We start from the raw sequence: 26,706 nt of genomic DNA on the forward strand, positions 1-26,706 counted from the left end.
GAAAGCCCAAGCATAGTACTGTAAATCAGGTAGTGCCAGCCCACCCTTTTCCCTCCTCCTTCGTAATTTTTTCCACGCCAATCTAGTGGCTTTATACTTCTAGATGAAGGAGTTAATTTCCCGCTGAAATTTTTCTATTTGTTTAGGGTCAAAAGCTAGGGGAATAGTATTACATAAAAAAGTAAACTTGGGGAGGATAGCCATTTTAACTAAATTAGTTCTACCAAATATAGAAAGTGGGAGATAGGACCACGCTTTTAGTTTTTTTTGGCAATCTTTAAAGACCCAATCCAAATTTAGTTGTGCAATATTCCCCACGTCTTGGGTGATGTGGATACCGAGATTTCTCATTGAGTGTGTCACATTAAGATATGTATTGTTTATATTCCACACCATAATTTCAGTTTTGCTTGCATTTATCTCATATCCAGAGATCCGCCTGAATTCTTCTGCGCGCTTAATTACTGTTGGAAAAGCTAAGACCGGGTCAACTGAAAAAATGAGAATGTCGTCCGCGTAAAGTGCTACCCTCCTTTCCCACCCCTCGTATTTAAAAGAGGGGATATTAACTTCCTCCCGTAGAACTTGAGCAAAAGGCTCAATATACAAATTAAAAAGAAGGGGAGAAAGAGGGCAGCCCTGTCTTGTCCCCCTTGTAATATTTACAGGTTCCGACATGGTGTTATTTACCAAAAGTCTAGCAGATGGAGCCTTATACAAAAGAGAGATCACTTGACGAAAGTTCTCACCAAAATTGAATTTATTTAATACTGCAGTCAGATAAGGCCAACTCACCCTGTCAAAAGCCTTAGTTGCATCTAACGTGAAAGTGGCTAACGGCAGAGAGAAGCTAGAGGCAATGTCAATGGCCCCGACTAAATCATGCGTAAAGTCAGCCAACTGGTGGCCCTTTATAAACCCTTTTTGATCTTGATTATTTATTGAGGCTATGACCTTCCCCAATCTGGCTGACATAATAGCCGCAAAAATTTTATAGTCATTGTTGAGAAGTGATATCGGACAATATGATCCACATTCAATCGGGTCTTTCCCCGGTTTAAGTATCAAGACTATGATAGCATCGTTCCATGATTTAGGAGGGTCATTCCCTTTTAACAGAATACTATTGAACAGAACCGTCAATGTTGGAATTATAGCTTCAGACAAGGCACGATATAGTTCTGCTGGTAAGCCATCTGTACCAGCTGCCTTCCCTTGCTTAAGTTGCCCAATAACTTCTCTGACCTCTATTTCAGTTATTTCCGAATCCAAATAGCTACTTTGGTGTGCGTGTGTATTAAATGTGCCCATCAATAGCTACCCATGTTTGTATAAATAAACGACAAGGGTGTCTACTTGGGGAGTACCCACCGGCGGGGGCGTCGGGATTAGGCACGGTAGGGCGTCAGACATGTCAGAGCTTCACTAGCGGTGTAAATACATTCCACGTGGATTCATTGTATGCATAGTCGCCTTTTAATGAATATCACGCAAATCGTCATGGTGATAGGTACATACGGTTTGTCCAGCATGTCCTGGGTGTTTCTATAAATATATATATTTTAAAAATAATAAAAAACAAAGGCTGGCCCCGGGGAATGGGGTCCCCGGGGCCATAAGTGGCCTGAGGAGGGGGGCAACGCAGCCCCCCTTCTAAAGAATTTAAAAAAAATAAAAGGCCATGACCCGGGGGTTGGGGTCCCCAGGGCCGATTAAGGCCTTGGGAGGGCCAAATTAATTTTTTTCAACAAAAACAATTAGGGTGCAGGCCCTGGGGGATGGGGTCCCCAGGGCCAATAAATTAGAAAAAAGAAGGGGGGCTACACAGCCCTCCTTCTTAAAAAAATAAAATAAATAAAAGAGCGGCATCGCGCCGGAGGCCAAGCCCCCTCCTTGCAGCACTCTGCAAACGCGCCCCCTGGCCAGTTGTAAGTTGGGGAATTAATTCCCCTTCAATACTGAGGGTCCCGTAGGGCCAACTAGCCCAACAGGTATCTCCAGTATGCGCCAGGGAGCTGCAGTGCAGACAGGTGTTCTGAGGCCACGCCCCTTTTCACACCTCTATGCAACGCAGCTCTGTGGCGCTTACTGGAGGTACCTAGTGGGCTAGTTTGACCCTAGGGACCCTTAGGATTCAAGGGGACTTAATCTCTCAACTTAGAATGGCAACAGTGCGCGTTTACACAGTGGTGAAGGGAGGGGACGGGGCCTGAGGTGACGTGTGTAAACACGCCTTGTGGTGCGTTTTAAGTTGGGGAAATAATTCCCTTTCAATGTTGAGGGCCCCTGGGGGCTAACTAGCCCACCAGGTGCTTCCAGTAAGCGCCACTGAGCTGCGTTGCAGAGAGGTGGTCCAGGCTGTGCCACTTTTTACACCTCTCTACTATGCAGCTCTGTGGCGCTTACTGGAGGTACCTAGTGGGCTAGTTGGACCCTAGGGACCCTCAGGATTCAAGGGGACTTAATCTCCCAACTTAAAACGGCCACAGGGCGTGTTTACACAGTGGGGAAGGGAGGGGACGGGGCCTGAGGTGACGTGTGCAAACACGCCCTATGGCGCGTTTTAAGAGGTAGTTTTAATACCCTGACCTATTATATACTAGGGGCTAACAGAGGAGGTCATGCTAATCACAGGGGGACCCCAACGCATAGTGTTCCCTAGTGTATGTAGGTGTTTTCACTGTATTCTGAGTGTCTTTTAACATAGCACTGGCTCTAGGACTGGTTAGTCAGACTCAGTTACCACGAGTATCCGTCTGAAAAAGTTGAGGGTACAGGATGATTTTGCAACAAGGCTTCTTTCTGCTCTTCTTTTTGTTCTTTCTGCACGTTATCCTTCTTCCTGCACTTTTCTTCGTCTTTGAGGACTTCTGTTGCTTCTTTCTGCATTTCTTTTTTTTCTTTCTGTGCATTTTTTCTTCTTTCTTCACATGTCCTATCTCTGTAGGCACAGTTAGAAATTAGCATTTAAAAAACCTTTGAAATTCACTGAAAAAACCATAGGTTTCAGGCACGTTATAGTTAGGAATTAGCATTTAAAAAACCTTAGAAATTCACTGGAAAAAAAACATAGGTTTCATGGGTGTTAATGTTAGCTGGGCTTTTCACTCGTACAAAACCATTGAAATTCCCCCGTTATAGTTAGTTCAGTTAACTATAACTCGTGCGCCCGCAATGCACTGCTGATGACGTCACATATTACATCACTCATGACATGGTCAGTGACATCACTCATGACATCACTGATGACATCATCCTTGTGATAGAGTGGCAGACCTCCTCTCCCCCTAATATAACCTTTGATACACACATTCAAAAATAGAAACTAAAATTTTCAAAACAATGGACATACCAATACCAGTTACAACAACCTATTCAGTAATTCTAAGATTCACATACACATCCACTCATTCACCAACAGTCCTATACAGTCACTCATATATGATATTGATACACACAGTCAAAAATAGAAACTAAAATTTTCAAAACAATGGACATACCAATACCAGTTACAACAATCTATTCAGTAATTCTAAGATTCACATACACATCCACTCATTCACCAACAGTCCTATACAGTCACTCATATATGTACTCACTCATCATATGTACTCATACACCTATACATCCTGTTACACACCACTCATCCATAGAGTTACTCACACACATAGTCACTCATGCTAATAAAGAATCAAACATCCATTTACTTGCATATACAGTTATACACACACCACCACACTTGCTTCTACAGAAACTTACACATACTTAGTCTTTTAAACAATCACTTATAGAAACACATACTGTGGGGCGGAGAAGCGGGTTGCCCTATCAAAGGCTTGAGGGAACATCCTTACTTGGACAAATTGACTGACTAACAACTGTGTCCCACACGTCCCCACCTCCTACTGAAGCAACTCAAGTTGCTCTTATCCCCAACCATAGATTGACCCCCTTAACATCATCCTCCACCATTCCCAATGGGGACAGGGGGGAAGGCGCACTAACAAGGGTTGTTCCAACTTTGATCTCATTGGACCCCGCCATTTCCCCCTCTTCAGTACCAAATACGACTCTTAAAATTATTTCGTGGAACATTGCGGGTCTGAAAGCTAAACTTTCACTCCCCGAATGGAATAGGTTTATAGCCACGTTCGATGTCTGTATATTTCAAGAGACCTGGAGTGTCACACCCTTATTTAAATCAGGTTTTTCATGCTATTGCGTCCCTGCGGTCACTATTGGCCGTGGACGCCCCTCGGGGGGACTCATAATATGGATTAATATAGCCCTTTCCTGTAGAGTTAGACATGTACAATGTCCGTCTCCAGACGTGCTGCACTTAACCCTGAATGGGTTGAAAGGGGGGCCAACTATTGAGCTTTTTAACATCTACATCTACCCAAGGAGGATCCAAGTCCCCTACTGTTACTATCTTAGAAGAGGAATTTTCCTCTTGCCCTCCGAATTCATTTATTCTGGCTGCCGGAGACCTGAATTGTACTTTTGAACCCCTTGCCACCGAAGACATCTTGGATGTTGCAGAGGAAGATACTAGGTGGGGTATACCCTCCCTTTCTGTCCCCCCAGTAACGAGATGGTCACCAGTGGTAATTCAATTGAATGCTCTGGTTATGGAATATGGGCTGAGAGCTGCTAATGGTCGACTTCCCTCCGACCTCCATGCAGCTTCTACATTTAATAGAATCTCTAGCCCATCAAGAATCGACTACATCCTAATTGACCGAAGACTCTGGCATTATGCAGTGGATATGGTTATTGTCCCTACCATCGACAGTGACCATAACCCCCTTTGCCTGACTCTAAAGAGCCTATGGACCCTTGATCAATCAACCTCTGATCATCGTCCAACATTGCTTACAAGAGATGTAATTCCATCTAATTGTAAAAGATATCTCAAATGGCCCAAAGTTGCAGTTGACACCCAAAAACTGTCCACTATTAAAGAAATACTGCTATTAAAAACGGCTGAACTTAGGCAAGCTTGTGAAGATGCTAACGAGAAATCAAGCGGTACAAAAGGGGGTGGTGATGGACTGAGCATCAGATCCAATCAAACACTCACACCCAGTCAACAGATCCGGGTTTGATCCATCACCGTTCTTTAGCCCACTCTGCCACCCCAGTTCAGACATGACCATATGCAAATCAGTCTGACCCTGTGCCTCATGGGAACAGTCCAGCCCGAACTGCCAAGCCATGCCTTCCCTGGACCGGAAACAAGCTTCCTAGGACCGGTTTCTGGCATTTCAGCCGTCTTCAGCCAGGCTTGCTTGAATCCAGTGGCAAAGTGAGCAAGGGACTCACGTCTGAGCATACCCTGCCAACTTATGGCGAACAAAGCGGTACAAAAGGGGGTGGTGATGGACTGAGCATCAGATCCAATCAAACACTCACACCCAGTCAACAGATCCGGGTTTGATCCATCACCGTTCTTTAGCCCACTCTGCCACCCCAGTTCAGACATGACCATATGCAAATCAGTCTGACCCTGTGCCTCATGGGAACAGTCCAGCCCGAACTGCCAAGCCATGCCTTCCCTGGACCGGAAACAAGCTTCCTAGGACCGGTTTCTGGCATTTCAGCCGTCTTCAGCCAGGCTTGCTTGAATCCAGTGGCAAAGTGAGCAAGGGACTCACGTCTGAGCATACCCTGCCAACTTATGGCGAACAAAGCGGTACAAAAGGGGGTGGTGATGGACTGAGCATCAGATCCAATCAAACACTCACACCCAGTCAACGGATCCGGGTTTGATCCATCACCGTTCTTTAGCCCACTCTGCCACCCCAGTTCAGACATGACCATATGCAAATCAGTCTGACCCTGTGCCTCATGGGAACAGTCCAGCCCGAACTGCCAAGCCATGCCTTCCCTGGACCGGAAACAAGCTTCCTAGGACCGGTTTCTGGCATTTCAGCCGTCTTCAGCCAGGCTTGCTTGAATCCAGTGGCAAAGTGAGCAAGGGACTCACGTCTGAGCATACCCTGCCAACTTATGGCGAACAAAGCGGTACAAAAGGGGGTGGTGATGGACTGAGCATCAGATCCAATCAAACACTCACACCCAGTCAACAGATCCGGGTTTGATCCATCACCGTTCTTTAGCCCACTCTGCCACCCCAGTTCAGACATGACCATATGCAAATCAGTCTGACCCTGTGCCTCATGGGAACAGTCCAGCCCGAACTGCCAAGCCATGCCTTCCCTGGACCGGAAACAAGCTTCCTAGGACCGGTTTCTGGCATTTCAGCCGTCTTCAGCCAGGCTTGCTTGAATCCAGTGGCAAAGTGAGCAAGGGACTCACGTCTGAGCATACCCTGCCAACTTATGGCGAACAAAGCGGTACAAAAGGGGGTGGTGATGGACTGAGCATCAGATCCAATCAAACACTCACACCCAGTCAACAGATCCGGGTTTGATCCATCACCGTTCTTGGATCAAACCCAGATCTGTTGACTGGGTGTGAGTGTTTGATTGGTTCTGATGCTCCGTCCATCACCACCTCCTTTTGTACCACTTTGTTCGCCATAAGTTGGCAGGGTATGCTCAGACGTGAGTCCCTTGCTCACTTTGCCACTGGATTCAAGCAAGCCTGGCTGAAGACGGCTGAAATGCCAGAAACCGGTCCTAGGAAGCTTGTTTCCGGTCCAGGGAAGGCATGGCTTGGTAGTTCGGGCTGGACTGTTCCCATGAGGCACAGGGTCAGACTGATTTGCATATGGCCATGTCTGAACTGGGGTGGCAGAGTGGGCTAAAGAACGGTGATGGATCAAACCCAGATCTGTTGACTGGGTGTGAGTGTTTGATTGGTTCTGATGCTCCGTCCATCACCACCTCCTTTTGTACCACTTTGTTCGCCATAAGTTGGCAGGGTATGCTCAGACGTGAGTCCCTTGCTCACTTTGCCACTGGATTCAAGCAAGCCTGGCTGAAGACGGCTGAAATGCCAGAAACCGGTCCTAGGAAGCTTGTTTCCGGTCCAGGGAAGGCATGGCTTGGTAGTTCGGGCTGGACTGTTCCCATGAGGCACAGGGTCAGACTGATTTGCATATGGCCATGTCTGAACTGGGGTGGCAGAGTGGGCTAAAGAACGGTGATGGATCAAACCCAGATCTGTTGACTGGGTGTGAGTGTTTGATTGGTTCTGATGCTCCGTCCATCACCACCTCCTTTTGTACCACTTTGTTCGCCATAAGTTGGCAGGGTATGCTCAGACGTGAGTCCCTTGCTCACTTTGCCACTGGATTCAAGCAAGCCTGGCTGAAGACGGCTGAAATGCCAGAAACCGGTCCTAGGAAGCTTGTTTCCGGTCCAGGGAAGGCATGGCTTGGTAGTTCGGGCTGGACTGTTCCCATGAGGCACAGGGTCAGACTGATTTGCATATGGCCATGTCTGAACTGGGGTGGCAGAGTGGGCTAAAGAACGGTGATGGATCAAACCCAGATCTGTTGACTGGGTGTGAGTGTTTGATTGGTTCTGATGCTCCGTCCATCACCACCTCCTTTTGTACCACTTTGTTCGCCATAAGTTGGCAGGGTATGCTCAGACGTGAGTCCCTTGCTCACTTTGCCACTGGATTCAAGCAAGCCTGGCTGAAGACGGCTGAAATGCCAGAAACCGGTCCTAGGAAGCTTGTTTCCGGTCCAGGGAAGGCATGGCTTGGTAGTTCGGGCTGGACTGTTCCCATGAGGCACAGGGTCAGACTGATTTGCATATGGCCATGTCTGAACTGGGGTGGCAGAGTGGGCTAAAGAACGGTGATGGATCAAACCCAGATCTGTTGACTGGGTGTGAGTGTTTGATTGGTTCTGATGCTCCGTCCATCACCACCTCCTTTTGTACCACTTTGTTCGCCATAAGTTGGCAGGGTATGCTCAGACGTGAGTCCCTTGCTCACTTTGCCACTGGATTCAAGCAAGCCTGGCTGAAGACGGCTGAAATGCCAGAAACCGGTCCTAGGAAGCTTGTTTCCGGTCCAGGGAAGGCATGGCTTGGTAGTTCGGGCTGGACTGTTCCCATGAGGCACAGGGTCAGACTGATTTGCATATGGCCATGTCTGAACTGGGGTGGCAGAGTGGGCTAAAGAACGGTGATGGATCAAACCCAGATCTGTTGACTGGGTGTGAGTGTTTGATTGGTTCTGATGCTCCGTCCATCACCACCTCCTTTTGTACCACTTTGTTCGCCATAAGTTGGCAGGGTATGCTCAGACGTGAGTCCCTTGCTCACTTTGCCACTGGATTCAAGCAAGCCTGGCTGAAGACGGCTGAAATGCCAGAAACCGGTCCTAGGAAGCTTGTTTCCGGTCCAGGGAAGGCATGGCTTGGTAGTTCGGGCTGGACTGTTCCCATGAGGCACAGGGTCAGACTGATTTGCATATGGCCATGTCTGAACTGGGGTGGCAGAGTGGGCTAAAGAACGGTGATGGATCAAACCCAGATCTGTTGACTGGGTGTGAGTGTTTGATTGGTTCTGATGCTCCGTCCATCACCACCTCCTTTTGTACCACTTTGTTCGCCATAAGTTGGCAGGGTATGCTCAGACGTGAGTCCCTTGCTCACTTTGCCACTGGATTCAAGCAAGCCTGGCTGAAGACGGCTGAAATGCCAGAAACCGGTCCTAGGAAGCTTGTTTCCGGTCCAGGGAAGGCATGGCTTGGTAGTTCGGGCTGGACTGTTCCCATGAGGCACAGGGTCAGACTGATTTGCATATGGCCATGTCTGAACTGGGGTGGCAGAGTGGGCTAAAGAACGGTGATGGATCAAACCCAGATCTGTTGACTGGGTGTGAGTGTTTGATTGGTTCTGATGCTCCGTCCATCACCACCTCCTTTTGTACCACTTTGTTCGCCATAAGTTGGCAGGGTATGCTCAGACGTGAGTCCCTTGCTCACTTTGCCACTGGATTCAAGCAAGCCTGGCTGAAGACGGCTGAAATGCCAGAAACCGGTCCTAGGAAGCTTGTTTCCGGTCCAGGGAAGGCATGGCTTGGTAGTTCGGGCTGGACTGTTCCCATGAGGCACAGGGTCAGACTGATTTGCATATGGCCATGTCTGAACTGGGGTGGCAGAGTGGGCTAAAGAACGGTGATGGATCAAACCCAGATCTGTTGACTGGGTGTGAGTGTTTGATTGGTTCTGATGCTCCGTCCATCACCACCTCCTTTTGTACCACTTTGTTCGCCATAAGTTGGCAGGGTATGCTCAGACGTGAGTCCCTTGCTCACTTTGCCACTGGATTCAAGCAAGCCTGGCTGAAGACGGCTGAAATGCCAGAAACCGGTCCTAGGAAGCTTGTTTCCGGTCCAGGGAAGGCATAGCTTGGTAGTTCGGGCTGGACTGTTCCCATGAGGCACAGGGTCAGACTGATTTGCATATGGCCATGTCTGAACTGGGGTGGCAGAGTGGGCTAAAGAACGGTGATGGATCAAACCCAGATCTGTTGACTGGGTGTGAGTGTTTGATTGGTTCTGATGCTCCGTCCATCACCACCTCCTTTTGTACCACTTTGTTCGCCATAAGTTGGCAGGGTATGCTCAGACGTGAGTCCCTTGCTCACTTTGCCACTGGATTCAAGCAAGCCTGGCTGAAGACGGCTGAAATGCCAGAAACCGGTCCTAGGAAGCTTGTTTCCGGTCCAGGGAAGGCATGGCTTGGTAGTTCGGGCTGGACTGTTCCCATGAGGCACAGGGTCAGACTGATTTGCATATGGCCATGTCTGAACTGGGGTGGCAGAGTGGGCTAAAGAACGGTGATGGATCAAACCCAGATCTGTTGACTGGGTGTGAGTGTTTGATTGGTTCTGATGCTCCGTCCATCACCACCTCCTTTTGTACCACTTTGTTCGCCATAAGTTGGCAGGGTATGCTCAGACGTGAGTCCCTTGCTCACTTTGCCACTGGATTCAAGCAAGCCTGGCTGAAGACGGCTGAAATGCCAGAAACCGGTCCTAGGAAGCTTGTTTCCGGTCCAGGGAAGGCATGGCTTGGTAGTTCGGGCTGGACTGTTCCCATGAGGCACAGGGTCAGACTGATTTGCATATGGCCATGTCTGAACTGGGGTGGCAGAGTGGGCTAAAGAACGGTGATGGATCAAACCCAGATCTGTTGACTGGGTGTGAGTGTTTGATTGGTTCTGATGCTCCGTCCATCACCACCTCCTTTTGTACCACTTTGTTCGCCATAAGTTGGCAGGGTATGCTCAGACGTGAGTCCCTTGCTCACTTTGCCACTGGATTCAAGCAAGCCTGGCTGAAGACGGCTGAAATGCCAGAAACCGGTCCTAGGAAGCTTGTTTCCGGTCCAGGGAAGGCATGGCTTGGTAGTTCGGGCTGGACTGTTCCCATGAGGCACAGGGTCAGACTAATTTGCATATGGCCATGTCTGAACTGGGGTGGCAGAGTGGGCTAAAGAACGGTGATGGATCAAACCCAGATCTGTTGACTGGGTGTGAGTGTTTGATTGGTTCTGATGCTCCGTCCATCACCACCTCCTTTTGTACCACTTTGTTCGCCATAAGTTGGCAGGGTATGCTCAGACGTGAGTCCCTTGCTCACTTTGCCACTGGATTCAAGCAAGCCTGGCTGAAGACGGCTGAAATGCCAGAAACCGGTCCTAGGAAGCTTGTTTCCGGTCCAGGGAAGGCATGGCTTGGTAGTTCGGGCTGGACTGTTCCCATGAGGCACAGGGTCAGACTGATTTGCATATGGCCATGTCTGAACTGGGGTGGCAGAGTGGGCTAAAGAACGGTGATGGATCAAACCCAGATCTGTTGACTGGGTGTGAGTGTTTGATTGGTTCTGATGCTCCGTCCATCACCACCTCCTTTTGTACCACTTTGTTCGCCATAAGTTGGCAGGGTATGCTCAGACGTGAGTCCCTTGCTCACTTTGCCACTGGATTCAAGCAAGCCTGGCTGAAGACGGCTGAAATGCCAGAAACCGGTCCTAGGAAGCTTGTTTCCGGTCCAGGGAAGGCATGGCTTGGTAGTTCGGGCTGGACTGTTCCCATGAGGCACAGGGTCAGACTGATTTGCATATGGCCATGTCTGAACTGGGGTGGCAGAGTGGGCTAAAGAACGGTGATGGATCAAACCCAGATCTGTTGACTGGGTGTGAGTGTTTGATTGGTTCTGATGCTCCGTCCATCACCACCTCCTTTTGTACCACTTTGTTCGCCATAAGTTGGCAGGGTATGCTCAGACGTGAGTCCCTTGCTCACTTTGCCACTGGATTCAAGCAAGCCTGGCTGAAGACGGCTGAAATGCCAGAAACCGGTCCTAGGAAGCTTGTTTCCGGTCCAGGGAAGGCATGGCTTGGTAGTTCGGGCTGGACTGTTCCCATGAGGCACAGGGTCAGACTGATTTGCATATGGCCATGTCTGAACTGGGGTGGCAGAGTGGGCTAAAGAACGGTGATGGATCAAACCCAGATCTGTTGACTGGGTGTGAGTGTTTGATTGGTTCTGATGCTCCGTCCATCACCACCTCCTTTTGTACAACGAGAAATCAAGGGCCGTGTCTATCCATGCAGACACCATTGAGTCAATTGGGTCTCTTTTTATATCTCTTTCCTCTAACAACTCCCACAAACACAAAACACCCGGTTCTTGGTTCAATTCTGAGTGCAGACCGAGCAGAAAAACGCTTGTATCTGCTATTAAAACCAAGGATTGCATCCTAATCAAGAATGCTAGGTCTACATATAGGAAGGCTGTAGACAACGCAAAGCGTACATGGGAAGAATCTCACTGGCTGGCCTTAAAAGATGCCAGCCTAGCAAGGGATGGGACCACATTTTGGAACCTTTGTAGATTCTCCCAAGGTCAAGAACCTGATACAATTCCTAACCATATTACCAACTACGAGTGGTTTATCCATTTTTCGACACTTTACTCGGATGACAGTGCACAAAGTACCGGTGCTTTTTCTGCTATTGTTTCCACAGACCTAACCCCGCCTGACAATGATCCCTTTACTGAAACAGAAGTCATGTCTGCTATCAATAGATTGGTCCCAGCTAAAGCTGCAGGCCCAGATGGCCTACCTGGAGACTTGTTCCGCTCTGACCCCAAATCTTGGGCTGTCTATTTTACCATCCTACTTAATGCCCTTCTTAAGGGACTACCCATCCCCGAGTCTTGGAGGGGGGCGGAGGTTATACCCATATTTAAGAAGGGCTCCAGGGAGGACCCTGCTAACTACCGGCCAATAAGCCTTATTGACGTTAGTCAGAAGGTGGTTGGCAGGGTCCTGCTGGAGCGAATTCTATTATGGGTCACTGACAATGACATCTTATCACACTATCAGGCTGGGTTCAGGCCATTCACGGGCACGATTGACCAGGTCTTTAGGCTCCTATTGTTATACTGGAAAACTGTTCAGATTGGTAAGGGCAATCTCCACCTAGCCTTTATCGATCTGAAGTCGGCCTTCGACCTGGTCCCCCGTGACCGTCTATGGTCTGTCCTTTATGATTTGGGTCTTCCGCCTTATATCCTCAACCTCCTGGTACGCCTTCATGAGGGGAATTTTGCCAGGGTGAGATGGGGTAGTCAAGCACAGCGTACTGATAAGATCCCAGTCAGTAGAGGAGTCCGCCAGGGCTGTGTACTAGCGCCCACTCTTTTTTCCCTTTTTGTGAACGGAGTGGTGAAATTTCTGCTAGAAGTCCCGGCGGACGCACCTGTTTTGGCGGGGGAAAAAGTCCCCACTCTTTTATTTGCTGACGATACCCTGCTATTGTCTAAGACACCAGCAGGGTTACAGAAGCTTTTAGACAGATTTTACTTGTTTTGCTCAATGAGAGGTTTGGTCATTAACACATCTAAAACTAAGCTCCTCTCTTTTAAATCTCGTAAATCATCTAGTGTATCTATTTTTTCTGATGGAGTCCCCCTAGAATATGTCAAATTATTTGACTATCTAGGTATTAGGATCTCTGACAATATGAGCTGGAAGCCCCACATCCATAAAATGCTGCTTAATCATAAGCGGGCTGCGGGGGCAATTGCTAAAGAACATCGCTCCTCGAGGAGCAAGCCAATTACTCCCGCATTAATGATCTATCAGGCCAAAGCATTAGGTTCGGCTATGTATGGAGCCGAACTGTGGGGGTTCGAAAACACAGATGAACTTACTTTGTCCGAGAATAAATTCCTAAGAGAACTAGTATCAATGCCCAGGGGTACTCCTTTGAAACCTTTTTTTAGTGACTTGGGTAGGCGTTCATTTAAAGACATCGCTAGGCTACGCCCCCTGTTATTTTGGGCTCGCTTATGGCGTACCCCGGAGTTGAAAAAATATACTGAGGGCCTGCGAGAAATAATGAATACATCTGGCTCCCAAAAAATAATCTGGCTACGTAACATTAAAAAATCTCTTACCCAGCTTGGTCTCAACGACCTTTGGGAACACGGAGCCCCTGTGAGCAAGGTCGATCTCAAAAAAGCCTATTGGGCTTGGATTGACAATCGGGATCTTAGTAGCTCAAATCCTGGAAGACTAACTGAAGCTTATTATACCTTCAAGCAGACAGTTAACTTTGAGCCCTTCCTTGAGTTTATATCAAAACCTAGGGACAGAGCATTGTATTTTCAATTCAGACTTGAGACCCTCCCTACTCGCGAATTTACTAGCAAATGGAAGCCTCCCTATCAGACCCCTGCCACTTGCCCGATATGCCCCGAAAAAGTAGAAAGTACAGCGCACATTATGTTTGAATGCCCAGTGTATAGTAATCCAAGAAAACGATGGTTAGCCCCTGCCTGTCGTCTCCTGGGCATTTCGAACTATCAAGTTGCCTTACGTATTCTTCGCTCTGACACAAGTTTGGTGTTAGTTTGTGCTGTGGCAAAATTCCTGGGCTGGTCCTGGATTATCAGAAACAAACTTAATAACTGCACTAGTTGATATAATGAATTGTTTTTTTTTTATATGTCTTTTTAAATCAGTTTTAAATTTGTATTTTTAATATGTCTTTTTAAACCAGCCATTAAGCTACTATCAGGAATCTGCTGTAAAATTTGTTCCCTAAAGAACTCCTATTTTTATCATGCTTTTCTTGTATATGCTTTTATGATAATTCTTATCGAAATAAAGCTTTTTGACTTGACTTGACATACTTATTCAAATTTAAAATTGCTTTATTCGAGAATAAACTCATAAAAGCTTTACAAACAACATTAAAAAACTGTTATAAAACATTTAAATCGGTTGAAAAAGAGTTAGGAAAAATGTAATAAAAAATTTATCACAAGCATTGTCACAAAAAATTTGCAGATAAAAAATCTCTGATTAATGACCTCCAGTTCATTCATTTATCTAAAAACTTTTGTCTAATGGACCATGACCAGCCAAGAAATTTAGAAGTGGCTATTAGTATAAACAATGAAGAACTAGTACAAATAATTCTTAATGCCACTACACTGCTGGTCGTACCCAAGTTCTTACACATGGGAGTAAGCCAGATACGTCTTGGCTCTACATAGGATTTACATGCAAATAAAAAGTGACCGATTGTTTCGTCATGTGCTCCACAGGATGGGCAAGAACTATTTGAGGGGCCTCCCCACCTACCTGTTAGGGATTTAAGAGGGAGAGAACCTGCTCTAATCTGGATAAGCAACTTCCTATCCCTTGGGCTAGTGATAGTGTCACAGTATGGTTCTAGACATGGGAGGAACTTTGCTTGCAGAAATTTTCCAGCCATAATCTCTTGGTTGATTTCATTCCAAGTCCGTTCTGACACCTTCTCCCAATAGATCTCTTTAAGTTTAGACTTTGTTGGAAAAGTGACCTCCTCCGGATTTTCCCATAACATGTAGAGGCCTAGTTTGCCCAGCATTTTCCTTAGTTCATTTAGCCATCCTATTTTGTGGTACTCATCTGCATTGATTATATCCTTAAATCCTTCCGCATAGTGTAAGAGTTCGGGTGTAGTCCAAAGTCTACGCCAATACATAATAGGTCTTAATCTTGCTAAGTCAATTAATGCCTTTCTGCCTAGATCATACCTTAATGGCAGCAGGGGGGTGCTCTTGGGAAGACTTGTGATAAGTCGAAAAAACTTATTTTCCGAAGTTTGTAGTTTCCCTAGGTTCTCATAGCCCCATAACTCTGCACCATAAAGTGATGATCCTAAAGCTTGGGCCTCATATACCTGGAGCACAGGTTTTACTGGTTTTGTTAGGGATTTTCTGTGCTCAGAACCAAGTGCACCAACTATTTGCCTATGCTTTATACTTGCAGTATCTATATGTTTGGTCCAACTTAAATCGTTTGATATGTGGATTCCCAAATATGGAAAAGCATTGACAATCTCTAATGGGCGGTCATTCATAACAATATGGGGTTTACGGCCACGAGGAGGGTTAAAAACCATTGACTTAGTCTTAGACACATTAATTTCTAGTCCGTGGTCCTTACAAAATTGATCAAAGATTATTAGAGCGTGTTGTAGACCACTTGGAGTCTTGGATAAAACCAGAGTGTCGTCGGCGAACATTAAAATCGGTATCTTGGTACCAGCCAGTAACGGGGCATCAACATTCTCTGCCAACATGCGGGAAACAACTCCATTGATATACAGTGTAAACAGTGTGGGGGCCATAGAACATCCTTGTCGTACCCCACGCTTCACTGGAAAGTCAGAGGTTACCTTACTATGCCCTCCCCACTGAATCTTCGCGTAATTTGCCTCATGGAGCCTCATTAACATCGTTAAAAGTTCTTCAGGGATGCCCAGGTTCTTCAACACTTGCCACAGTTTGGGCCTTGGAACGAGGTTGAAGGCGGCCCGCAAATTTACAAAGACTGCGTACAGGCTACCCTTCCTTAGTAGCACGGTTTTCCATTGTAGAAGGGAAAAACGAAAGACCTGATCCATTGTGCTTACAGATTTTTGGAAGCCTGCTTGAAATGGTGATAAGGCGTTATTTTCCTCAGCCCAGTCCAAAAGTCTGTTGACAACCACCCTACCTATCACCTTTTGGATGGTGTCAATTAGGCTTATGGGCCTATAATTACCTGGTTGTGATTTGTCTCCTTTCTTATAGATACATATTCATACAGGAACTCTTCCAATCTCTCACTCTCACATATACTCACTTATATACACCAATAGTCACATATACTAGTTTAAAACATATGTAGTTACTCATAAAGACACTATTGAGACAGTCATTCACTCACTAACACACCCATGCACACACTCATCCACCCATACAGTCCTGCACACATGCTGTCTTCAACACATACAAACAGTGAGTCACTCATTCATGCACCTATGCACTGCGTAATACCCCCCACCGAACCATACAGACACTCAGACACTCATACTGATACTCCAAAAAACAACTAATAACCCTATATAGACACTCATGTAGCTACTCACCAACCCATGCAGCCACTTATACACAAAGTGAGAGACTGATACAGATATTTACATATTTAAACATTACTCACTAAGCCATGTATTCACTAAGATACACTTAATCAGTCAGTTATACAATCTATTTTTCAAAAACAAATCGCCATTTAGACACTTATATGCCCATTTATTCTTCCATCGACCTTGAGATATACATATATAAAACATATGTAATTTTCAGAAAAACACACATTCACTGGAAGATGTCATCAGTGATGTCATCAATGATGTCATTTGAGATGTCATCAGTGATGTCATGAGTGATGTCACTGACCATGTCATGAATGATGTAATACGTGACGTCATCAGAAGTGCATTGTGGGCGCGCGAGTTATAGTTAGCTGAACTAACTATAACGGGGGAATTTCAATGGTTTTGTACGAGTGAAAAGTCCAGCTAACTATAACACCCCTGAAACCTATGTTTTTTTCAGTGAATAGATATATATATATATTACCTACTGGCGGTCGCCAGTAGGTAGTTATAGTTAGGACCCCTTTTCCATAGGAAATCCGCAACATTCTATTTTGAATAACTTTGGCGCCGGTCGATGAATCCTCGCGAATTTCTCAAAATAGGTGGGGCGCTACGCTCCGCTCCTACCCTGAAAGTCTCGGGGGGATTCGTCAAGCGGGGGCTGAGATAAAAGGGGGTCCAAAACGCGTTTTTCCCATGCATTTTTCCATAGGACTTTTAGACAGAGCTACAGCCCGAACGGCTGAACAGAATTACTAGAAATTTGGCAGAGAGGTAGTCCCTATGTCAAGGAAGTGCCTTTTGTAGGTTTGGTGTAAATCTGTTCAGTAGATTCTGAGAAAATAGCCTTTAAATCAATATATATATCTGAGCCCGCTTACGGTACGCTTACCGTACGCTTACCGTACGCGTACGGTGGCGTGCGCGAGCGCGATTCTGATTGGCTCTTAGATCTTAGTAAACATTCGAATCGGCCGAAACCAGGAAGCGGCGTCCGCCATTTTGTCTCTCGCACTGAGTGTTATTTATCAAACATGATGCCCAAAAACATGTTACGGGGCTGTTTTGACAACTCCCTCCCACATAGTCATGTTGAGGGAGTCCCCAAACATCCCCCAGAGCAAAAACGGTTTTATTTTTTTTTCGGCAATTTCGCCGAGTACGCTTACCGTACGCTTACAGTAAGCGTACGGTAAAAAATAGAAATAAAAAAAACACTATCCACACTTACCCCACCCCCTGTGCTTTTGGTGGCCGTAGGCCACCAAATTTACAGGGCTTATTACATCAGTAAAAAAACTATATTTTGGCAACATGAAATTATAAAATCGAAATAAAAAAAACACTATCCACATTGACCCCACCCCCTGTGCTTTTGGTGGCCGAAGGCCACCAAATGTACAGGGCTTATTAAAGTTGATAAAAACCGTGCACGGAACGCACTGCGTTAAGTGGGCGCGCACGCCTCGAATGGCGTAAAGTAACTTAGCATTTAAAAAACCGTACAAATTCACTGAAAAAACCATAGGTTTCACACACGTTATAGTTAGGAATTAGCATTTAAAAAACCTTGCAAATTCACTGAAAAAACCATAGGTTTCACACATGTTCTAGTTAGCGGAAATTTTACTGATAAAAAACCAATGAAATTGCCCCGTTATAGTTAGTGCTGGCAACTATAACTCACGCGACCGCAATCTTCTGCTGATGACATATGTGTCTTTATAAAAAAAAATATTTGTAATATATGTATAGCTAAAAATGTATGGAAGAAGACATGGGCAAATAAGTGTCTAAATACAGTATTAGCATCAGCAGAGGATTGCGGTCGCGTGAGTTATAGTTGCCAGCACTAACTATAACGGGGCAATTTCATTGGTTTTTTATCAGTAAAATTTCCGCTAACTATAACATGTGTGAAACCTATGGTTTTTTCAGTGAATATATATATATATATATAACATAATTTTCTCACAATTAATCGTATGGATAGATTCCATTTGATAACGTTAAAAAGTATACATTTCACATGTTGATCTATTGTAAAAGAAAGTAGGAGAATGGAGGAGAGTTAGACAGGTCCAGAAATTAGGAGATATACTATCAACAGAAGTGGTAATGTTAAGCTGCCTTGTTCGAACAGACAATATTCTCCTTCTCCTCCTTTCCTTTATAGCTGACTACTGTATTAAAAACTTAGATTATACTGTTTATCCAACACAGTGATATCACAATTGTTGCTCTTCTGAATCTATGTTTCATGGTAGTAAATACCTCTGACCTCTATCTACTTTTGAGTAGTTTGCCTCTTTTCCAAACTTCTTTACACACTTACAATCATTTCTTCTCAATTTCTTTTGACTATATGTGTGCATTTTAGGACGAACCGCTACACTTACCGGCACGTATCTTAATTTCCTTACGTTTTTAGTCTATTTCTCTTATTAAGCGTTTTAGCTAATGTTCTTGCATAGATTTTCAAATCACCATTGATCAATGAGATTGGTCTATAACAGCGATACTCAAAGAATGGCCATGAGGCCGTATGCGTGGGCTGCTGTTCATTTGACTCAGCAAGTGGGAAGAGGTGTGGCGCAGCGGCCAGGGCGGCTGACTCCGGAACCCCTGGGCTCACGGTTCAATCCCCGGCGGCAGATCAGCCCAGATCCATGTGACTCTGGGTAATAGCTTGCTTAATCTTCCTGACAGCCCCCAGCACCTTGACGCCCTTGAGTAATTGTCCGCGCTTTACAAATACTAGACATTTACTAACATTAAAAATATGTTAAATAAACATGCATGCTTACATTTAAAGGCTAATTGAAGTTAAAGAAAGGCAGTAACTAGGTTGTCCTGCACCACATAACTTTAGGAACGCCTTCACTTTCAAAGCCATTGGCAGCAAAAGTGTAAAAATATGATAAGGTCTCTCAAAATTCAGATAATTTGTATGTAAATAACATGCAAAACCATTTCACCCAAGTACATCAGATATCCATGCATTGAGAAGTATTTTTTAAAGAGATCGTTTTCAAATATGAATTTAGAAGCATTCCACCCCCCCCCCCCCCCCCCACACACACACTGACATCAGTGCCAATAGTGAACTAAGAGACAGGTCAGTTGTCATACAAGAACAACATTATTGTTGGCTGACATCAATGCGGCCCCTATCTCATCACAGACCAAACTTTGTGGCCCCTGGGAAAATGTTTTTGTTCTTATTCTGAAAATCTGAATATTAGCTTATTTCCAGCTCATCAGAGCAGGCAGACTATATTTAACAAAGGTAGATGAAAATACCTTATGTATATGGCTTCTATGATTTTATTCCCTGAAATTGGCTTCCCCATCTCAATTTGGTTGTCTTTTATACGTCCTGGGATACCTATATCCTTAATTAAGCTTTTGGTATGATTTACATACAAGATGTCCTCTTCATTAGAGAGAGTTGCTAGTTTGTCATTCTGAATCGAAGGTTTCTCTTGTGGGACATACAGCCAGTCATTCACCACCACCAGAAGGGGGACATCCAGTAGAAGTCCCTTGTGTGGGGCAGTGTGATGCCTGCCTCAAACAGTGATCTCCCTGAGATGAGCACTGACATCCTCGATGCCTTGCCACTCTAGAAAAGGGCATTGAGTACCGCATCAAGACTTTGAAAAAATCCTCATGGACACAGTTTGGGGATTTCTGGAGGACATCAAGAACTCAAGAGGGAGGTCATTTTAAGTACAGCAGCTTGTGGCACGGGGAAGCCCTAAAATCGTAAAGCCCAAAAAGACACTTGAACAACATGCCTACAGATGGATGAAACGGAGAAAGTGTTAAACCTTATTTTCATTAGGCAATGTGTCTCCGAGATAAGGCACCACATAGCATATCATAATTCAGTCAATTAAATTAGGGCAGGCTCAATAAGTAAGTTCTAAGGCAAAATTAGAACATTTAGGAACATTTGTTAGAAAATTTCATAAGATACAATACAGAAGTTGCAAAAACAGTTGCAATACAATCTTGCCATGAAGACTTTAAATAATAGGGCAAGAAAGAAAAATAGGCAAAGTCAAAATGTATTTTAAGTCCTAAATGAGCAGCAAAATCAAGAGGAAATCGGACTTCATCCCTAGTAGCAGCAGAAATGCCTCAAGGGGTCTGTGGTTCCCCACAAATTTGAGGGGTTTATGTACAGTTTTCTTCAATAGGATTAGGAAAATAATAATTTATGCAAAATCATTAAGGTGTGAGCAAAAGATATATACAGATTTAACAAATCAGAGCACAGAAAATTATAGTGGCATACTACATTATCACCTAGTCACTATCTCACTACATGAATATTGATTCAGCTAGAAGGGCTGAAGTGATCCTTAGATGGCAGAACAAACTAGTTACAAATACAGCAATGAACTATTGTGAATGAATGCAATACAGCATGCAGTGAAAGTGACTTCGAGCAGTTGAAACATTGCTTAGCCCATATTGGGAATGTTTTCATTCGAGAACGTCATTCAGAAATAAACAAACATGACTTTACTTAACTCTTTGTACCAGAAAAATAAACAGTGAACGTACAGAGTGAGACATCCATTTTGAACAAGATGTGCTTAGTTAGCATAAACCAGGAAAAGGCACTTTAACAAATCATATTAAAATCGTTTCAAAAGCAATAGCATTATATACGTGTACACAAGCCAATTGAAGTGTAGATCCATATTCTGCATTCTGAATCCGCACGCAATTTTACAAACACACAAAGACTCCCATAAGCTCTACCCAAGGGTGACAGAGGAAATGCTCTCAAGTGCTGCACATAATCCTCCAATGTGTCAGTAATTGTGGTCCTTGAACTGCATCAAGGGCGGGTGATCCCAGTAAAGTTAAGGACAAACTACTTTAGGAGGGTCTTACAGCTTTGCAAATAGGGTTTTCCTATTGAAGTTTGCACAGGCATGTTGTTTATTAAGAGGGTGAATATCATTGTCAAGAGGGTGACGCCCTCCAAGTGGGGGTGAGTTGACTGGTATATTACAATATTTCAGCTTAAACCACCCAAGAGTCAAGAGCTCTTTTTTGTTAATATTCCACCAACCTCTCTATGGACTATATCTTCCAAAAATGTTTTTTTTAATTTGTTTGATTTGTTTTTTAAAAGTTCTTAGCAAGCCAATTTACAGCCTCAGGAGGGTACTTTTCTATAGTGCAATTTAACAGACAGACTCCGTTGGGTGAATCAGGTTGTATGAGGGGTTTATTCATTAATATTGTTTTAGTGGTAAGTGGTGTGGAAGGGAGACAATTGTTCATTCTATATACCAGCACACATTGATTCAAAGGATGTTTGCAGTGCTTCTAATGGAAAACAAGTTAATTGTCCTTAAGTTGTGCAAAGTAATTCCTTTCAACTTTGCATTCATTGATAGAATTCTCTGTATTCGATGTATGCATATATATATAAATGAAGTTCAGTTATTTTTTTTAAAAAATGAAGAATATAGCAGCTTATACAACTTACAATGTACATTTCATTCTTGTGGTTCAGTACGAGCTGCTCAGAAGCTGGGGGGGAGATACTAGGGCCATAATGAATAAATCTGGCAAATATTTCATCACCGGTTTTCTGCAATTACGCAAGTCAGTCCCTTTATTGCCTGGTCTGCTCTGGTGGTAAATATGAGCGTACAGACCTCACCATGTTGCTGTGCGGGTGTTGAATGGGTTTGAGAGGGTGCTGTGATGAGCCTCCCTTCTGCTCTTGGTGGATGGTAGTTTATTGGCCCAGTATCCACGCACCTGGTAATTTCAAGTACGAAAGCACTGGTCCAAAATGGAATTTGAGGGGGTTCTTTATTGCTGGGAAATGATGACATATTTTACTAACCATACCTTATGAAAGATGTATGTTTGAAAGTGTTTGTTATTAAGCACATCTCTGTGGAATTAAATACACAATTGGACTAAAACGTCTTAAACTTAGACTCCTGATATTGGTTTATCATGTTTTTTCTGTGTTGGTACCACTATTCACTGACTTGTTTGTTTGACATTTTCATTCCTGTAGTACTCAGATCATTGTCTTTTATTTCCTTTTAAAAGCATTTTGAAGCTTTTTTCCACTAATTTTCTCCACAGGGTTCGGAAAGTTTTAAACCTGCGTTTGTTTGAAGATGAAGGCGGGAAGGCATGGTGTAAAAGCGTGATGGACAAACAGTACGAGGTGCTTTGCATTAGCCAGTTTACGCTTCAGTGCATCTTGAAGGGGAATAAGCCAGACTTTCACATGGCAATGCCTTCCGAACAGGCTGAGCCTTTCTACAATGACATTGTTGAGCAACTACGTAAAGCCTACAAGCCCGAACTTGTTAAAGGTATGGTAGCCTGGCTACATGAGCAGGTCTTAATTTATTAACAAAAATGAATAAATAAGCGCAAGTTTTTCTTAAGATGCACTGTACCGCTGATGGGATTGCGTTGTCTTGATTCTCCATCCCATGACTCTTTCTTACACCACTCTACATTTCCTGTCTCTTTATCTGTCTCCTGGATGTTCTCTGCTTTCTCCCTTTGTCATTGTTTTTGCTGTTTTTCTCTTCCCTTCTTCCTTTTCTCTCTTGATCTCAGTCAATGTTTATTGATGAAAAATCAGTGCTGGTGCCCACTTCCTGGAACCACCGTCATAAATGATGCAGTGTACACAAGATCAATACCATCTGATTACAGAAGATAAGTAATTTAGGAAGTGGTTCCTACTAATTCAACAATACATATATTTAATACATCAACCTCCTGGGAGCATTTTACAAAACAGCCAGCACAAATATTTGAAATTGACCCTTATAATTAGAGTCATAGGAACTGAAAGCCACACTTAAAAGGTGTCAGTAACGTAAGATAAGGTATGACCATCATGGGGGGGAAAAGTGAGACTAATGAACACACAGCATACTGCAATAAAAATGTTAGTCATATTCTATAAGGGGAAGCATGTTTCAGGTTTAATATATTCTGACTAGGGAGTTAAATGCGGTAAGTGTTGATCTCTTGGTTGAATACAAATTCATGATGTCTTCTCACCTTTATCATAGGAATACTGGTTTGTTTAGTAACTGTCCCAAAGATGGGAATCTTCGGTAATCCTCCGGTGAGCTGCATCCTTTGCTAGCTTTCTTGCACCACAGATTATCCTATGATTTGCGATCTATATTTTCCAGTGAGTAGAAAGAATCCTGAGTGGTGCTATTACACATAAATTGGAGAAATGACAACAGGATAGTTGCTTGCATAAAACTATGACACATTGCATATGATTGCAGGTTAATATAAGTCTTTAAACATTAATGTGGGTGACTTTTAAAAAGGCGTGCCACTCTTTTATTGTTTTTTGCAAAGAGGAAACTGAGTAGACATGGCCATTTTTAAATTGTTATTGCAATGTGATACAATGTAATCCTGCCTTTTTGGGTCGAGCCTAGGTAACGCATGCGCTGTCTCGAGAGACATGCTGTATCTCCTCTGTAGGCTTAGGCCACGCCCATCGCTTTTCATTCATTCCTTTGTGTGCCCTTCAAAACTCCTTGCTTTTCTGTGGTCAATCCCTTATATTTGTACCTCCTCTTAGTGCGTTGTTACCGCCCATGGCTACTGGCACTATTACTTGTAGGCTTTCATTTGTGGCCATTTATGTTCGTTTCAAGCACAAATTATTATTTTAGGTTGAGTGTAGTTGTTTTTATCGGTTCACGGTCAGCTGAAGGCTTCAGGCATTTCCTTTGTTCAGCTTGAGCCGCTTCACGCCATTTCTTCTTTTTTATTAGCCCACCAGAGGAGAACACCTCCAAGCTTCAAAGTCGGCCACTCTTATGCTTTCATGCTAGTGTTGCCCGTCGCTGCTCGCAGTTCCCTCAATCACCCCCGGTGCCGTCTCCACACCACCACCTCCCACTGTCACTGCTTGTGTTTTTTTTTTTACACTAGAGGGGCGGCCATGTGGAGCTTTCGTCATGCTCTGCTTTGGGGGACGACGATTAAAGGTCTTGGTCCACTTGGAAAGCAGCATTACTGGATGGTGCGCAAGTCTCCATCTATATTGGAACTGCAGCACAGAGATGTGACATAGCGGCTGATTCCATCACGCATGGCTGCAGAGCAAGGACGTACGGGAACCATTGCAGCACATCGCAGCTGGCAACACAGCGTAAGACTGGGGTGCTCCTTTCATAATACCCACCACATTGCCTCCACATAGCTTACCAGAGGAGCTGGAAGGAGTGGGAAGGAGGGGGTTGGGCAACTTTGAAGGGATGCAATAACTTTGTTGCACCGTCTTTCACCAGTTGTGCCGCTCATTTGAGTCTCCCTTTTGTTTCTTACAGTACCGAACCTTCTATTAAATGGCACATAGGGAAGTGCTCCTTCAGAGGTTGACACTTTGCACTATTAATAGTCACAGTACAGAAAGTATTAAAATGCATATCTTACATTTTAGAAATGTCCTTACTGAAGTCTTCAGTTTACCAAATTATTTAAAACAGTTGTCGGACACTCCCTTACAACTGTTATTCTGAAGTGGCCGAAGTACTCCCATATAAACTAGAGCGCACACTTCGTCCTTCTTTTATGTCAGTGCAAGGAGCGGCGATGCCGTCCTCTATGGTAACCAGGTGGCCCAAGCATCTCTTTCCTCTTAAGTGGCTTCCGCTGGAACAGAGCTCCATTTTATACCCTGGCTTGACTGCACTGTGTGATTCTGGTTACATTTAACAATTTTCTACTTGATTATTTATTACGTTGGGTTTCCACCTGAACTATCTGCTCCGCTCCAATTTTAACCACTCTATGACAAATAGGTCCGCTGTGACGTTGGTCACAGTAATTTTTTCCCCAGCTCCTGATCTTCCACCCCCAGTTACTATGCACAAGTACTTTATGGCATTGGCCTCAACTGGAGACTGCTCCACGCTTTCTACTTAATAGAAAAGTATAGTTTAGGAACTCTTGTTGGCAAACTCCTTTACTACCACAGTGTTAGCTAGGAGGATTTAACGTAACTCCGTGGGTTGAGTACCTGGTATTGCGTTTATTTTGTGTAGCTTTACTAATTTGGTCAGGTGGCACACGTTCTTCTTGTTGCTGGGGGATGTTCAAGATTTCCAATTGGAAACTAAAACGTTCTATTATTAAATGTGCATTACCAAAACTCTGCTGGCATGACTGTTCCAAACCTCTGTATCAAATTTAGGCGAGTTGCATCCCTAATCACTTTAACCTCTTAAAGTACAAAAATTGAACATGGGGATCTGCAGGAGAAAAAACCAAGAAATGCACATAAGCCATGGTTTGCTTTTGCCCCACAAGACCTCTTTTGTTGCATTCATTCTTCCTGTTTGTAAATTTGCCCTCACACTGTAGACGTACCTCTTTTTAATTATCATGGTAGCTTTAAATCCTTAAACCGCAGGTAACCGGTAATTTGATCTGTAATCCCTCAATTTAAAAATAAAATAAAATTGGCAGAACGTTTCGGCAGTCTGAAACAGCTGCCATAGCCCGTTTGTTTTTCTCTAGAAATGTCAACTGTAGTATTTTTTCCACACCTGTAATGAATTGCGAACCTTGGAAAAGCAAATCTCAAGATTGCTGCTGTGCCTCGTTACGCCTTCAGCTAAGCTACATTTGGATGAACAGTGACAGGTTTCCATGTGCTTGTTATTCACTTTCATTCTTCACTTATTTTAATAATTTTATACATCGTACAGGACATGTCATGTAGCGCAGATATTTTCACCATGTGAGTATACATTCTCTGGATACACCCTTCAGAGTTAACTAATCCACTGCCAGAACAACCCCTCTTATACCCTACTGAAGGGGGATTTGGGCCTTTTTACCTATTTTGAAGGTCATGACCACAGCCACTGACATTGAAGGAAATGATGTTAAAAGAACCAATTCTTTGTGTGCTTTGTGGCAACTCTAAAAATTAGACTGAGCCAGATAGGCAAAGCCATAGATTTGGTGATTTTAATAAAAGAGCCAACCCCAATAAGCAAGGTAACTTTCATACAAGTGTTAGCAGTAGTCCACAGACTTAAACGGGTCTTTAGTACAGCGTTGCTATTGACAACAAGAACAACCCTACTGTCTTTCTAAGGAGCGATGACCATTCAGGACTAGGCATGCTTTGTCACATACGTGTTCATCGGATGCTGAGCGTCCTGATCAGTTATTGGAGCTGTAGGATGGGTCCCTGCAGGAATCCCTTAAAAGTTCTGATATCTTATTCTGCTGTG

General features: G+C 44.3%; 1 protein-coding gene across 1 annotated transcript in view; it reads left to right on the top strand.

Annotated features, from left to right (window-relative positions):
* Positions 1–26,706, top strand: part of DTD1 (D-aminoacyl-tRNA deacylase 1) — a 642,381-nt gene that overhangs the window by 113,769 nt on the left and 501,906 nt on the right. Inside the window, exon 3 of the mRNA XM_085611774.1 lies at positions 22,550–22,785. Coding sequence (XP_085467900.1) covers positions 22,550–22,785 — 236 coding nt within the window. The remainder of the gene's footprint in view (positions 1–22,549; positions 22,786–26,706) is intronic.

Source organism: Triturus cristatus, chromosome 6, assembly GCF_964204655.1.
Source record: "Triturus cristatus chromosome 6, aTriCri1.1, whole genome shotgun sequence".
Lineage (NCBI taxonomy): Eukaryota > Metazoa > Chordata > Amphibia > Caudata > Salamandridae > Triturus > Triturus cristatus.